Below are 14,793 nucleotides of genomic sequence, written 5' to 3' on the forward strand. Positions count from 1 at the left end.
AATGTAATTTTCTTTGTTCTTTATTTTTTTTTTCCTCTCTATACATTTCAGAACAAAACACAGAGAGAGAAGCAAAAAAAAACAGAAAGGTATTGAAGAAATGAAGAAAGCAGGAGGGGCAGAGAAGAAAAGGGTGCGAAGGTCATCAGGCGCTATTCAGAACGGCGGCAGAGATTCCAACTCTGATACCCCTCCTAGGGTTTGTTCTCTTTCTCTGATTCTCTCTCATCCTTGATCTAGGGTTTCATCTATATGAAAAACCCAATTGAATTTTGTATATATCTGGGTAATGCAAATTGCTGATTGATTTGTACTACTTGCAATAATGTGTAGTGAAAAGCACTGGTCTTTTTTGTTGCTCTGCTGGGTTGCTGAAAAGGGTAGGAGAGGAAACTAGTTGAAAGTATTGAACATAATGTGTTTAATTGTTTCAGAAATGCAAAATTGTAAATTATAATTATTGGGGCATTTATTGGAACAATTATGACTATCCATTTGGGGAAATCGTCACTAGGGTTGGGTCTGCTTCAATGTTATCGAAGGTACTTCAGGGTGCAAGAATATGTCATGGAAAGTTGGATCATTTTGTTGTGTAGGGTAGAGCTTTTGAAATGTGTGCGATATGGTCTGTCCTGATTTGTGTTTTTGGCATCTTTAGCGTAGTGGACAGGCAGGGTTTTTCTAAATAGCAACATGGTTTGGCCTAGAAAAAGGAGAAAAAATAAAGTCTACTGGGCAAAGGAAAACAGAATGTGGTAGAGCGGAAGAGGCTACTGCAAGATGGATCACAAGATGATCAATGATCACTTCCTGTTTCTTGCATGAACAATTGTTAGAATTATTTTACCTAGTGTTGTGCGAGCAATGGAGAGTAATCATAGATTAGAACCAAAAAAAGAAAAGAAATCATAGATGGGCTCTAATTCCAGGAAAGCTCTGAAAGATATACTCTGACCAATTGCTTTCCTTTGATAACTCTCTACATCTTTACTATAAGTTAAAACAATTCCCAGAGGACATTCCTTTGTAATTAATATCTGAGTCTAGTATGTTTGTATTTTCTATCCAAAGTGGAACTTTTTGAATGTAGGACTTTGAGCCATATCAGTGGAGGGAATTGTAAGTGGAGGATTCAAATTTTTGGCATTAGGATTTCTTATTTATCTTTCAGATACTGTAATTTACTCTAAGCTACGATAGAATTGAATTCCTTCAACATGATAACTTTGTGTTTCTATTATGTTCTTTTGGCCGAACATGCAAAATGTTGGACTTAGATTGTCATAGCAAAACATCTAGTCTTCTAGATATCATGCAAAATTGAGTTTCTAGGGTGAAAGAGCCTGAGACTAATTCAAAAACAAATCCGTACATAGCTCACATAATGAGATTTGGTGATATTTTGCATTGCAGACTTAGATGGTGTCCTACATGGTGATACTGGCAACGAATTTTAATTTGTTAGTGTGGATGAGTGCTTATGATGCCTTCATCTGTATCACTTGATTATCTCAATCTTAGATAATTATTATTTAGTGGTGGCCATGTTTTGTTTTCTTTTGAATATATATTTTTGGCTTGATGCTTGTTTTTGTCCAATAATGTTTTGGATTTTGTTCTTTCAAGGAAGATATGTTTTGGCCAATTGGTTTGCGTTCTTATAGTCTGCTTGTATTTTCCTTGTTTTTCTGATTGCCATTTGACTTTCTTTTAGAAACAAGCTATCCAGAAGGATGTGTTCCAGTTGTTTGCAGAGAAGGTGAGAGACCATAAGGATTTGGTGTCTAGGTGGGCTGTTCTACAGGAGACACGCGTGGAATATTTCAGGGGGAAGGATTTTGTAAAATTTTTGAGGAATCATCCTGAACTCAAAGATATTCTAGAATCGGATAGAAATCTAGAAGCTGAAGATATTGCCGATGTTTTACTGAGAAAGAATCTTCTAGTTCGTTGTGATCGTGTGGTGAAAACTCTTCGTCCTGGAAAGAAAAAGTTGTCTACATGGCCTGCACATTTGGAGATCTTTCCAGTAAGTTAACCTCTTAATTGCTTTTGAACTAGTAACTTGCTGCCCTTGCAATTAGCAGGCTCCGCCTTCTAGTTTCTCCTGTTCATGTTTGTGATGGACTCCTACTTTTATATTTGGTGTTCTGTATATTCTACAATCATGACACTGGACAAGGCTTAGATTGGACACTGGACAAGGCTTATATTTGGTGAAAACAGTTTGTATAGTATACTTTAGATTGGACAAGGCTTTCTTTTTGTTTGTTTGGGACCGGTTAAGAAGAATAAATGGGGTCTTTCTTTTTCAGTATATCTGCTTTGTCCATGTGCTCATAGCCTTCATGATCATGCTTAGACTATGTACATGTACTTTATACTTGTATTCATGTGGTGATAATGTTGTGTCCTTTTTACTTTCACCTTAGATATCTATGTTTTTGTTTTATATTGTTTATGCTATATTCATAATTTCTTGAAATGAGATTTTATCTTTTTCACTTTGTATGCATGTGTGAACTAGAATTGTTTTTGTGCATCTTTGTAAAACTCTGAAACTATGAAGGTGAAATAACTTAATGGTGCCATCCAAAGTGTATGAAACTTATCCTTTGAGTAAGTTTATTAATATTTTAACCCTCTCTTTCTGTGTGCTATGCCTTCTCTTCATGTATTCTTTTAAGCACCACACACCAAATTTAGTAATTCCTTGACTGTCTTTTGCAGGACCAAGTATTTTCTGAGAATGACGCCTTCTTTGCATGGACTTTTGTTAAACGGCGGCCTCTCTGGCAGACGCTTCTCTCATTTTTCTGGCCTGTGGTGACATTGGCAATTTGCTTGTTTCCTGTATATCCCCATCGGTGCAAGCTACTAATACTCTACTCATGTCTTGGGGTCCTGCTACTGTTTCTTTCTCTACTTGTTTGTAAGTTTTGAACTTCTGGGCATATGTCTTCGTTGTGAACCATGAAATTTTTTCATTTAGAATCTTATTATTTAAAGATGATGTGGATACTAGAGTTTAAAAAAAATTAGCTTTATACCTATTTAAAAAGCTGCACTATTTTATGACACTTACTCCTTTGTTATAGCAAAAATTCTGCTCACTAGTCATGTTTTGGACATCCAAATTGGCATTATATTGGTTAGAGGTCGTTTAACTTATTTAGAAAAGTCAGGCTGTATTAGAGTTAGTGACATGCTTGTACGGCTGTTCCTATAGGTTTAATAGGTACATAGATGTAGTTACGTTTAGTACTTTCTTGCTTAGTACTATTTTGTCAATGCATTCAGTTCCTTATTCTTGTGAGAAAATGACTACACCATCATTTAAAGAGTGTCGCCTTTAATTCAAGGTAGGCATGAATTTCTGGAATTTTCCTTTTCATTAAATTCTGAATCTAGTAGATTATCCTAAGTCTGCAGTATTAAATGGGGCAAATGGAAAGTATTCTTACTTTGATAGCATTGCTAGAAATTTAGCTAGTTATTTTTTAAGGCCCAGGTACTAGCCCAAGTCCAGCAGAGTTCCTTAAGATCAGGGTTGTAACTAAATAGGACATACCACCACCTCTGCATTATGGATTACACTGTTTTTTGTCCTTTTCACCTTTTGTGAAGTGTTCCTTGCCTATTTATGAGGATCAAATTATTGTACGAGGGACTATCTTCTTTTTTTCATTATTTTTTCACCCTCCTCTTTGAAAGATTATTCAATGCTACTTTTCAATGATCAGCAGAAACTTTTATGCAGGTTGTCAGCAAGATGCACAGTTGCCTAGTTAGCTTGTATTGTTTTTAGGATTCCTTGGCTACCAACGTTTTTTCCATTTTTCCATTTTTCCATTGCAAAGTATTAGTAAATAATTTGCAGCCTTTTGCCTCTCTACGGTCTTATGACACTTATTGTTCAAGAATCTTGCAGCTTACAGTTTTCAATGTACTGTACTGAAAGCTCTCAGACTTGAACCTTTATAAGCTAACAATTTCTTTTATTTGATGTTAGTGTCTAAAGTCAATGTCAATATACCTTTAAGACTCTGGTGAGTTCTAATTTAAATGGAATTGGGATAGGGTGGGAATGCCATAGATCCTAGGTTCAAATCTTATTCTTTGTTTAAGTTTAGTTGCACACATATTATAAGAGTCCCATAACTATTGCTTACAGTTACAGTTGCAGTTGTTTTTATTATCCGGATTTGCCGTCATCTTGGCCTAAAAGACTTCAAAATTTCTGTCTTGCAGACTTGCATGTGTGTATTGATTATCATCTTTCGAGTATTCATTATATGTGCATCTAGAAACCTCAACAATTTTTATTTAGATTTTTGAGTTGACTTCCAGCTTCAGTTGGCTTTTTCTGTGATCTTGTAGTTCCTTTATTTTGTATTAATCTCAAGATTCCAGAGTTATTTGTGCAAATAATTATTCTTGTAATGCTGCGTTCCCTGTCATTCAACATAAACATTTAATTTTTTTGTTTCATTTTCTTAATTTCCAGTGAGGGGTGCAATATTTGGAGCTCTATACATTGTTTTGGGGACGCGAGTTTGGTTTTTCCCGAACATTCTCGCCGAGGAAGCCACTTTGAGAGAATTGTTCCGTTTCTGGCCCAAGAAAGATGAGGAGGAGCGACCAAAGTGGACAACAAGAGTTTTCTATGCGGCAGTTGGAGTGCTGGTCATATTGCTACTGAGGCATCATGCTCCTGATGAAGCTGCTAGAGCCAGGTGAGTTTTACTTCTACTAAATATACCATAATGGCACTTGACGGCCTGAGGCTGATCTTCTGGCATGCTATACTACGAGGTTAAAGTCACGTTATTGCATGGAGGGACTAATTGTGGCCGGCTAAGCATGATGAGATTTCGAAAATTTCAGATCTAGAATAATTTGAATACCTTTTCCCTTTATTTTTGATCTTTTGTTGGGATCCTTAATGCAGATCCTTTGCTCTATGATTGCAACACACTGCTCTGCCTGATTACTTGCCAAACCAGTTCTTTGCTTTTTGGCCTTGCCAAACGTACTGATAATAAACTCTATATTCTTGCAGGTATCAGAAACGTGTATCAAACATAATTGATGATGTTCTTGAGTGGTCTCCAAGATTGGCGCTCTCTGGGATGATGGAGAATCTGCAACCAGTAGTTAATGCGACAGAGGCAAGCAATGCAACTGAGGAAGGTGTGACACCACCTGATGGCATGGGTGCAGAAACTATCACAGAGCAGCATGAGGCAGAAGTTAGTGAAAATCTAGAGAACAGTGATGAAAACCTAGACAATAGTGAGGAAAACCTAGACAATAGCGGTGAACAAAAACATGATATATGATTATAAATTATGCAATACCTAAAGAACACATCGCATTCTCTTTACCCTTTGCCTTTAAATTCGAGTGTAAAACAATGTATCAGACAATAAAGCAGTTAGTTACAAAATTGTGCTCTTTTTGTCGGATTTATGAAGGTCCATTAAGAATCTGTGTGAGAAAATTTTATAAAGTTTAGTAGTTGACTCCTTAAGTGGGGATTGTTTTGGGTTTGCAGATTGCAAAGCATCATGTACACTGGTACTACGGAGATAGAAAACTAAGAAAGTATTATTTTTCTATTTCCAAAACTTTTCTTACCTTTTTCTTATAATAAATTCAAAATAATGTGTTGGTTGAAAAGTCTTCAATTATAAAAAGGGAGCTTCACTAATACCCAAATTAGAGGCTGAAATTATGAAAAATTCTCACATAGAATGCACTTTAGTAACACACTCAAAATCTATTTACTATATAAGAAATTAGTGTTAAAGTTCCTATAATTACAGGACTGCCACTAATGCTCAATAGAAAAATAAAAAGTCAAAAAAATCCAAAACAAGCTCAACCCAATTTTATAAAAAAACCCAAATATTTTATTACAACACAAGTGTCTTAAAAACCGTAACTACAAGCATGCATCTTCATTAAACAATCTCTGCAAAACGTCTGTTCATTTCATCGTCTTCATCATTTATGCAAACCAAAACTCCATAACCACCACGAAGCTTGATCTACTTTCAAAAACCAACACCACACAATAACCTCCACCTACAAAATAAAGACAAAATTTCAGAGAACAATTTCAACAAGAAAAGGCTTCAAAAGTAAGACATTTAAAAACCAAACCTTTACTGTAATGTTGATTAATTGCTGTAAAGTTCCAGTGTAGGGTAATAACAGTATTTTAGATTCGACTCCGAGAAAAAATCATGAAACTATATTGGATTTTCACTATTGGATTGACTGCATAGGACTATAAAATAGTCGGTTTTCAGCAACTCGAAACAGAAAGAGATATTTAGTCATACAGATTCTTAACACTGCTAGTTTACTATCATGTTGATTAATGGCTATAAAGCTCCAGTATAGGGTAATAACACTGCTTATTTCCTATGGAATCCTATTTCTAATGCATGTCGACTACTGTAAAGTTTCAGTCTAGGGTAATAACACTCCTAATTTCCTATGAAATCCTAATTACAATGCATATCTACCACTATAAAGTTCCAGTATAGGGTAATAACAGTATTTTAGATTTGAATCTAGGACAAAATCTTGAAACTATATTGGATTTTCATTATTGAATTGATTGCATAGGACTATAAAATAGTCGATTTTCAGCAACTCAAAAAAGAAAGAGATATTTAGTCATATACCCATTCTTAACATTGCTAGTTTACTGTCATATTGATTAATGATTGTAAAGTTCCAGTATAGGGTAATAACACTACTTGTTTCCTATGAAATCCTATTTCGAATGCATGTCTACCACTGTAAAGTTCCAGTATATGGTAATAACACTGCTTGTTTCCTATGAAATCCTATTTTGAATGCATGTCAACCACTATAAAGTTCCGGTACAGGATAATAACACTTCTTGTTTCCTATGAAATCCTATTTCTAATGCATGTCTACCATTGTAAAGTTCTAGTATAGGGTAATAACACTGCTAGATTCCTCCGAAATCCTATTTCTAATAAATGTCTGCTCCCTGTAAAGTTTCAGTATAGGGTAATAACACTGCTAGTTTCCTATAAAATCTGGTTTCTAATGCATGTCTACCACTGTAAAGTTCCAGTATAGGGTAATAACACTGCTTGTTTCCTATGAAATCGTATTTCTAAGTCATGTCTATAAAGTTCCAATTTAAGGTAATAACATTGCTACCTAACAGAAAATTATAGTCAACTCAAAAACCAATAGTGCATAAACAAAAAAAACAAAAAAACAAAAAAACGAATATAGTCAAATTCAATTGAAAAAACATACCTCAATTAATATTGTTGGCACTAAAACTGAACAGATAGAGATAGGTGCAACTTACAGGTGATGTGGGCGATCAAGGATCGATTGAGTGCTTGACGTAGGTTCTTTCCGTCCTGGGGAGTCGATCCTGAATCAAGAGAAGCCGAGGCTCGTGAGGTCTATGGTACCGGTGTGGAACCAGCCTAAGACCCTCTGATACCGAAGTAAGTTTCTTTCTAAGAGCCTTTTTTGCTACTGATAATGTATTTATCATAAAAGTCAAGCTGAAAAGTCTTACCCCTTGTGTTGTAGTAAAGGGGCCAATTTATAGAGCAAATCCAAAACCAAACCGAATATGAAATCAATCCTAATTATAAACGAAAAGAAACTAAAATCACAATTTAAAACTCAAACGAATATCTAAATACAAATTAGAACGAAATCAGAAAATCCAACAGTTTACCTCCAAATCGACAACAACAAAAATACACATATAAAATCAAGACGAATTGGATCTACAATTGCACAGGCCAACAGCTACAGTTAAATTTGCTCCCTCTCAAATTGTCTCGCTTGAAGTTCTCATATTAACATTATTATAGAAAACAGATGCTACTAGCATTCCTACAACCCCGGATAGAGTTTGAAACGAACATACCGAGCATACCGTCAAAGTCAAACAGTAACCTATTGCTAAAAATTCCCAAAACTCCCTATAATACCTATACCAACATGTTCAGACTAACAAGATGAGTAATTTTTTGTCTCAGACCTTGGCCAAAAGTGACCGAAGCAACCAAAAACACTGACAAAGCCGTTGGTCAAACTAGGGTGTATTGATTAATTTCCAAAACTCCAAAATGTATGCTAACCACATACATAAACAACTAGAGCACGAAAAGTAAATGAAGTTTCGTACCTTGATCGACGGAAACAATCGCCGGAGTCGCCGGAAACGACGTCGGAAAACTCAAAATCTACAGACCTTTCCGAGCTCGTAATGGAGTCGTGAGTGGCTGATGTGGCTGGGCTTTAGCCCAGACTTGATCGTCAGCCTTGGCCGGTCCTTTTCTGACCGGTCTCACAGCTGGCTATGGCCGGAGCACCAAGATCGCCGGCCTGGTTTCCTCGAACGGAGAGAGACGAGAGAGAGCGCCCAAAATTTTTCAAAAAAACTAATTTAATACTAAATGGGTAATAAAGGTATTTCATTTATCTAATTAAACTAAAAAAATGTAATAGCTGTTAGTTTTGGGTTTTTTTTGGGTGTGTTTATATATATTGAATGATATCGGGTATATTTATAGTTTTATGTCTAGGAATGGGTATTTCACTAATTTTCTATTATAAAAATGATTCTAAGAAACAGTTCTTGTCAGGAGAATAAAAATGATTCTAAGAAATAGGTCTTGTTAGGAGAATAATTTATATATTCCGAGTACACTAGCTGGTTGATGTACCTCTCGTTAGGCCAATTATAGGCAATTTAACCTACCATTATTACAGGGTAGCCAATCATGATTCGATTTTAATACTAATCTAAAATCGGATCTGATTACATGTGAACTTCGCTGAGTCTGCACATGCCTCAAGCTTGCAGGAGAATAATCCACATATGAAAACAAAAGAAACTCCAATTTGTCGCCAACCGCACAGCTCAAATTCAAGGTGACAAACATAATACACACGATGGTTTATACATTAAACTAGAGTACTATTCGTTTAAATTTCAGTTTTCCATATGTACTTCAAATTACTGAAAACTACTCTGTACATTAGGCAAAAATAGGAAGGATGTAATGAACTGAAGCATCAAAGGACTTCACAGAATCCAAATGGCCCATTCATATCATTGTCCTTCCATTCATCTATGCCACAAGCACAAGAACAAAGCCAAGAATGAATTGCCGCCTGGCAAACACATTGCCAAAGATATAACCAGGGGACTGACCCTTTTTCTGTTATATGGGTCCAATCCTCCATCTTGGCATCCACCTTCCAGGGGTTCACTGGATGGCAAGACGCCTCTGTGAGGCCTGATTTGAAGAAATGCTTCCCCGTTGCTGGCCCGTACAATCTCCTTCTTCCCCTCTCTTGCCCGAGTATGAAGGATACATTGAAGCCTGCAAGCCACCATGAGTCTGGTAGCAGCCACTGCCATTTGCATAATTGTGAGCTGTGTACGCGTCATGCACTTGGGATCCTCTTCCTTCTTGCTGACTATTGGAGGAATTCCACGTTTCAGCAGAATCTGAGGGAAAGGGTTCTGAACCTGATGAACTGCCAGATTGCGACGAGTGGGCTGGACCAGAGCCTGTGCCCTTTTCTTGGCCAGTGCTGTTTGATTTATCACCATTAGTTTTCTTTGCAAAACGTCCTCCAGTACCTCTCGCCCTTCTCATAGCATGTTGATGTCGTGATTCATGAAGATATGGCTGTAGAAAATGAGAATTAATAAGTTACCAAAGTCAGCTAGGCTTCCAGATACATTCATATTTCATATAAATACCAACACTAACAATTTGAGTTGGAATTTGTTAACTTAAGTATCATCACACCCACACATATATATTATATTCTACTCATCTCCCCCAAAAAACCAAATCTACAACTGTTTATCCTCTGCCTCTTACAACAAACATCCTATGGTTATTGTAAACAGTAATCTCACAAGAAGCCAATTAGACAAACACGGTTACTAAAATGTTTCCAAATATCAGTAACACAATCGTTGAACTACTTAATAGTAAACTCAATTGTAATCAACACTAAAATGTATATTTATCCCTGTTACGTGATTATAAAATCAATTATAATCAACACTAATGGACAAAATTTGAGCATGCAAATCTTTGATTGGAAAGAGAGAGAGTAGAAAGTCAAATAAGTTCATGGAAGCAATAGAGACTAGGAAGTGTGCAAGTCACATAAGTTGTTCCTGATATGGAGGGTATATCAAAGCCCAAAAATTCATGTGTACATCAACTTTGTAATCTTCCGTGATATACTCACAAGTGAGCACATCACAATATTGGAACCAACTTCTTAAGCACGTCGCAATGTGTAGGCCACCAATTTTCAAAGCTCATTGCACAAAATCAGAAGTCTTCAATTAAATTGTGATTATGTCAAAGTCAATACTTCCTAATAGACAGAGAGAACAGACTCAATAAATGTCTTATTAAAAGTGAGGTATACAGTCCGAAGAGGTGGGATTAGGAGTAGAAATATAGGCGTGTGAGCGCAATGACTCATACATATATCACATTCATATCACATATATGAAATAAAAACATGTATATTATAGCGTTAAAGGCTTTGTGTCTGCAAGTTAAATTTCTACCTTCCTGACTTTAATTAGCTTCCTTTCAAGTTCTGCTTTTGCACGTGCCTGTCTTCGCCTCAGAATCCCTTGGTATTGTTTTGCATTCACATAGACAGGCTCCTGTGCCATCTCAAGAGGCAATGGCATTCTAGCATGTGGCATTCCAAGAAAAGGAGGATAGCCCTGACCAATTGAAACAGATGTTCAGCATTACGTACATATCAAGATATTTACTACTGTTTACCTTCCAAATCCACCCCAGAATAAGTTCATATCATACCAAAGAAACACAACTTGAAAGGGCTGAAAATTATAACTAATCTTTTTTCATCACCAGCACCACCATGATGTACGACAACACAAGGTGATCTTTTGATGTATGACTACACAAGGTGATCTTTTGCCCAGGACTGTGGTAGGCTTTATTTCAGTCGTCAAAAAAGTTCAGAAAAAATAAAAGATTTAGGCCTGCTGTAATCTTAGACAAATTAGAGAGATAAAGAAATAAAAGGGAAAGTGCAGACGGAGATATCAAGGCACCAAGGCTTTCAACAACACTTCATTTCATTTATCCAAAATCTGATTTGCTTTAGAATTGTAGTCTTCAAACAGAACTCCCATAGACTCCAAGAAATACCCAGAATTGTAATAGATACTAGAAACTCAAGAAATAGTAGGAGACTGTAAGCAAACTTAGACATTTAGTATTTCTAAGACCCAAACTAAACTGATTCTTAATAACAGTCGACACTAACTCTTCAATTGACCTTTAAACCTAGTTATTTTATAGTTTTACCAATTCAATTCTTGTATGATGGATATTTCTCTTTAGATAAAAAGGTTTTAAAATTGGATTTTTGCCAACAGGCCTTGGGCTTTCAAAGAAGATCGATATCTTAGCAAGTTGTTCCTAATGCTTCACTCCCACCATATTATCATCATTATCATTTTCCTATAAAGTAGGATGTAAAAACATGCAGCATATAGACAATGTGGGATTTAGTTAATAAGGATGATGGAATACCAAACCAGAAAAGTAGTAAGAAGTAAATACTAGCTACAAAGAGAAATTACAGAAAAATCACTAGTATCCTATCAGTAATATTTTAAACTTAAAGCTTCAAATTCAAACCCCGAAAGACCATTACATTATGAGAAGACCATACCAAAACTTAGATTTCAGCTACTAATAACAGAATACAGCAACTTCAAAGGAAAAATTATCCTTTACTCATTTACCCAATCAGACCAAATCATTTCCCCATCCAAAACCCATCCCCCGTTCACAACCATCACAAATATGATATAACATCGTTGATATTTTTGTTTTGATAAGAAACAATAAAGGGAATTTAAATAGTCCTACCAACAACCACCCTTGAAGTTGTTTAGAGATATAAAATAGAAATATAATTATTGTTTAGAGAGTGGATAAGGGAAGTATGATATCTGCATAAACTCTATCATTGCATCACTGCACAAAAGATAATATCATACAAATCCAACATTGCATGTAGAATTCTATTACACTCAAGGATATTACTGTTTAACATACCAAAGGCTGATGTCCATAAGCCGCCATCATTCCCGCATAATAAGGATCCTGATAAGGATTTGAAGCACAAGCCTGCAAAACAAATGCGGGAAAGGTAGGACTCTTACATTCCAAAATCATGCAAGTAGAGTGCCCACTTTTAAATTAAAAATTACAGAACCTTGTTCAATATTTGACGAACTATCAACGGAGTTGCACCATGCAGGAGGGAATAAATCTTGGAACAAAGTAAAATGAACTTACAATAGAGTGACCAACAAGCTCAAGCTGTGGTGGTTGCGCAAGGCAATCATCACGAACTGTAGGTACAGTAGATCCAACATGCGGCACATTTTGGCGCTCTTGCCCATCATTGCCAGCTGAAGTTGAAATAAAATATTAAAACGTGAAACCAACAAAGAGGTGAAAAAACATTTATACCAGATCACCAGATATTGTAGGAATTGTTACCTGATCTTGGAGACGTAATCTGTGACCCTTTGGTGGCATCATCATCATCATCTTCATTTGGCTCATCATTGGATAATGATCGATCGTCATTGGACTCCGAACCACCATTTGGGCATTCTAACGAAGATGAGTTGGATGCATTCCTCCCTGTAACGGCTGGGGAGATGGGGTTATAGCCAACACCACGCCACCACGGTTCTGAATAAACACTGTTTGGTGGGATGGTATGATGATCAGCATGAAGTCGATTTTCAGTTTCAGACTTTGACTGCATGCCTCAAATATCCTTAGATAGACACCAACTCTTAGTTCTATATACAAGTAAGTAAAAAAACAAAAATCCAAGTCAGTGATTAAAATATGAGAGTTCCTCTTAATGTATAAGAAACATGCAGCCGCAGACAAGACCCCAATGGATGGAAAATAAAAATAAAGTTAGCAAACATTTATACCAAAATCTCCTTTTTCCCCCTCTTGAGAGCACAATCAAACTTCTCTGACCCGAGAAACAGTAACCGAAAGATACCCAAAACACAATTCCATGCCATAACCACATAGACAGAGAGAACCAAATCATAATCCCTAAAAATTCAATAAATTCCACAGAAAATACCCCCAATTCTTGAAACCCTAGAAATCAACCACACAAATAAATTCCAATTTTATAATCGAAAGGTCAAAATTCTAATTTTTTAAATCAAAGAAAATCTTAGAGGGACTTACTTGCCGAGAGAAAGAGCCAATCCCAAATAAAAACCCTAGATTTTGGGCCTCGGAATCTCACAATTTCTCTGCAATTCCATATAATCTCACAGTATATAACTGTACTAGAAGAGCTCCCCTATTTAAATTCCACATCAAAGGTTATGATTTCGTCACCCACCTCGGGACCCACTTTTTTTTTGGTCATAAACCTCGGGACCCACTTAATTGCTCTAGAAATTTTATTTTGAGACACGTAGACACTACTGAACTGGGAACTTGTTAGACCGGTTTTTTGGTACGCTAGAGTTTTCTCAAGGAGAGGTGAGCTGGAGCGTGTGAGAACCGGTTCCCGGTTGTAAAAGTGACGGTATGGAATGGGTTGGGGCCCACCCGGGTGAGGTTATCACAGAAAATCTTACCAGAAAAACATAAACAAATTAAAAATATTAGACGGCCCACGTGACCCGTACCCGAAGGGCAAAGACGGGGGAACGCGTGGCGTAATGGTGGGGACCACAGCGCTGGTGCAACGCCAGCAGCGTTAGCCACGTGTCCTTTTCAAATTTGTCGTTTTCTGGGAGGAGTATGAAGGCAACTAGGGAGCTGTTTTGGCTTACCTGTGGGTGAGAATTGTGAGTTCTACAGCCAATGAACAATTAAGCTTAGGCATGAGCCATCACTTCAACGAGAAAAAAAGGTAAATGGAATTTCAAATGGGCCAGGTTAGGCCCATCTGCGGCCCAGACCGTAATTAATCAAAATTCAAAATTCAGGTTAGGCCCATCTGGGCCCAATGGATTATTGGGTCGGGCATTGGCAATGAGTTTGTTCAGGGAGAATACGTCCCAGATCAGGCTTGGGCTAAATTGCAGGCTAAAGCCTATAAATATGATCCTCGTTTTCTTAGGGTTCAAAATGCATTCAAAATTGCAAATAATGTAATGACACTAGATTTTGCATGCATTACATTATGAAGATGAATATTGGATGGTTATTAAATTAACAAAAGAAAAAAAAAAGAAAAGGGAAATTAGGAACCCCAAATTTTTTTTTACAAACAAAAAATAGCATGGGGTTCCGGGGTCTCGACTATTCAAAAGCAACGAATTTAAATAGTACGTCATTTAACTTAATACTCTAAGTTAAACAATTAACTAACTGGTTATTGATTTAGTGGTATTTCTCTCTTTACTTTGTTAGATATACTCCAAGTTTAAATCTCCCTTTTTCTCATTAAAGAAAACGAAAACTGTCTAAGATAAAACCAGGCTCGTGCTCCTAGACCCTAGCTAAGTGGTGACATGATCTATGTGATGTGAGGCAAGTTAATAATACAAAGGTTGCAAATCATTGAAGTTTCATGAGCAGCTATTACAGTCAAGTATAAAGTTTGAGTGCTAAATTTTATGTTGCTTTGGTCTAAAGGTCCAACGCAATCTTAGGTTACTTTGTGCTTGCTTTGATCTCTTTT

The 14,793-nt window shown here is 36.5% G+C and overlaps 2 protein-coding genes across 3 annotated transcripts; one reads left to right on the forward strand and one right to left on the reverse strand.

The window, feature by feature from the left end:
- Positions 1-5,489, forward strand: LOC110755207 (translocation protein-like protein). Its single transcript, XM_021956382.2, has 5 exons — positions 1-199; positions 1,715-2,029; positions 2,731-2,932; positions 4,508-4,736; positions 5,063-5,489. The coding sequence occupies exons 1-5, from the start codon at positions 101-103 to the stop codon at positions 5,340-5,342; spliced, it is 1,125 nt and encodes a 374-aa protein (XP_021812074.1). The 5' UTR covers positions 1-100; the 3' UTR covers positions 5,343-5,489.
- Positions 5,490-8,903: 3,414 nt separating this feature from the next.
- LOC110755212 (nuclear transcription factor Y subunit A-1) lies at positions 8,904-13,484 on the reverse strand. Of its 2 annotated transcripts, none has more exons than XM_021956391.2 (6): positions 13,341-13,484; positions 12,618-12,903; positions 12,411-12,526; positions 12,168-12,239; positions 10,631-10,795; positions 8,904-9,722 (listed from the first exon to the last, which is right to left on the reverse strand). In XM_021956391.2, exons 2-6 carry the CDS (start codon positions 12,889-12,891, stop codon positions 9,294-9,296), a joined length of 1,056 nt encoding a protein of 351 aa, XP_021812083.2. In that variant the 5' UTR covers positions 12,892-12,903; positions 13,341-13,484; the 3' UTR covers positions 8,904-9,293. The 2 variants fall into 2 exon arrangements, with proteins under 2 accessions (XP_021812083.2, XP_021812081.2); XM_021956389.2 differs by having other exon boundaries at positions 12,618-12,928.
- Positions 13,485-14,793: the final 1,309 nt, after the last annotated feature.

Source organism: Prunus avium, chromosome 4, assembly GCF_965620075.1.
Source record: "Prunus avium chromosome 4, drPruAviu1.hap1.1, whole genome shotgun sequence".
Lineage (NCBI taxonomy): Eukaryota > Viridiplantae > Streptophyta > Magnoliopsida > Rosales > Rosaceae > Prunus > Prunus avium.

Excerpts from the sequence above, each read along its gene's own strand:
- LOC110755207 (XM_021956382.2), top strand. The coding sequence starts at position 101 with ATGAAGAAAGCAGGAGGGGCAGAGAAGAAAAGGGTGCGAAGGTCATCA. Across the intron at positions 200-1,714 it reads ACTCTGATACCCCTCCTAGG|AAACAAGCTATCCAGAAGGA; the intron begins GTTTGTTCTCTT and ends ACTTTCTTTTAG. Across the intron at positions 2,933-4,507 it reads GTTTCTTTCTCTACTTGTTT|TGAGGGGTGCAATATTTGGA; the intron begins GTAAGTTTTGAA and ends CTTAATTTCCAG.
- LOC110755212 (XM_021956391.2), bottom strand. The coding sequence starts at position 12,891 with ATGCAGTCAAAGTCTGAAACTGAAAATCGACTTCATGCTGATCATCAT. Across the intron at positions 12,240-12,410 it reads AGCTTGTTGGTCACTCTATT|GCTTGTGCTTCAAATCCTTA; the intron begins GTAAGTTCATTT and ends TTTGTTTTGCAG. Across the intron at positions 9,723-10,630 it reads AGCTAATTAAAGTCAGGAAG|CCATATCTTCATGAATCACG; the intron begins GTAGAAATTTAA and ends CATTTTCTACAG.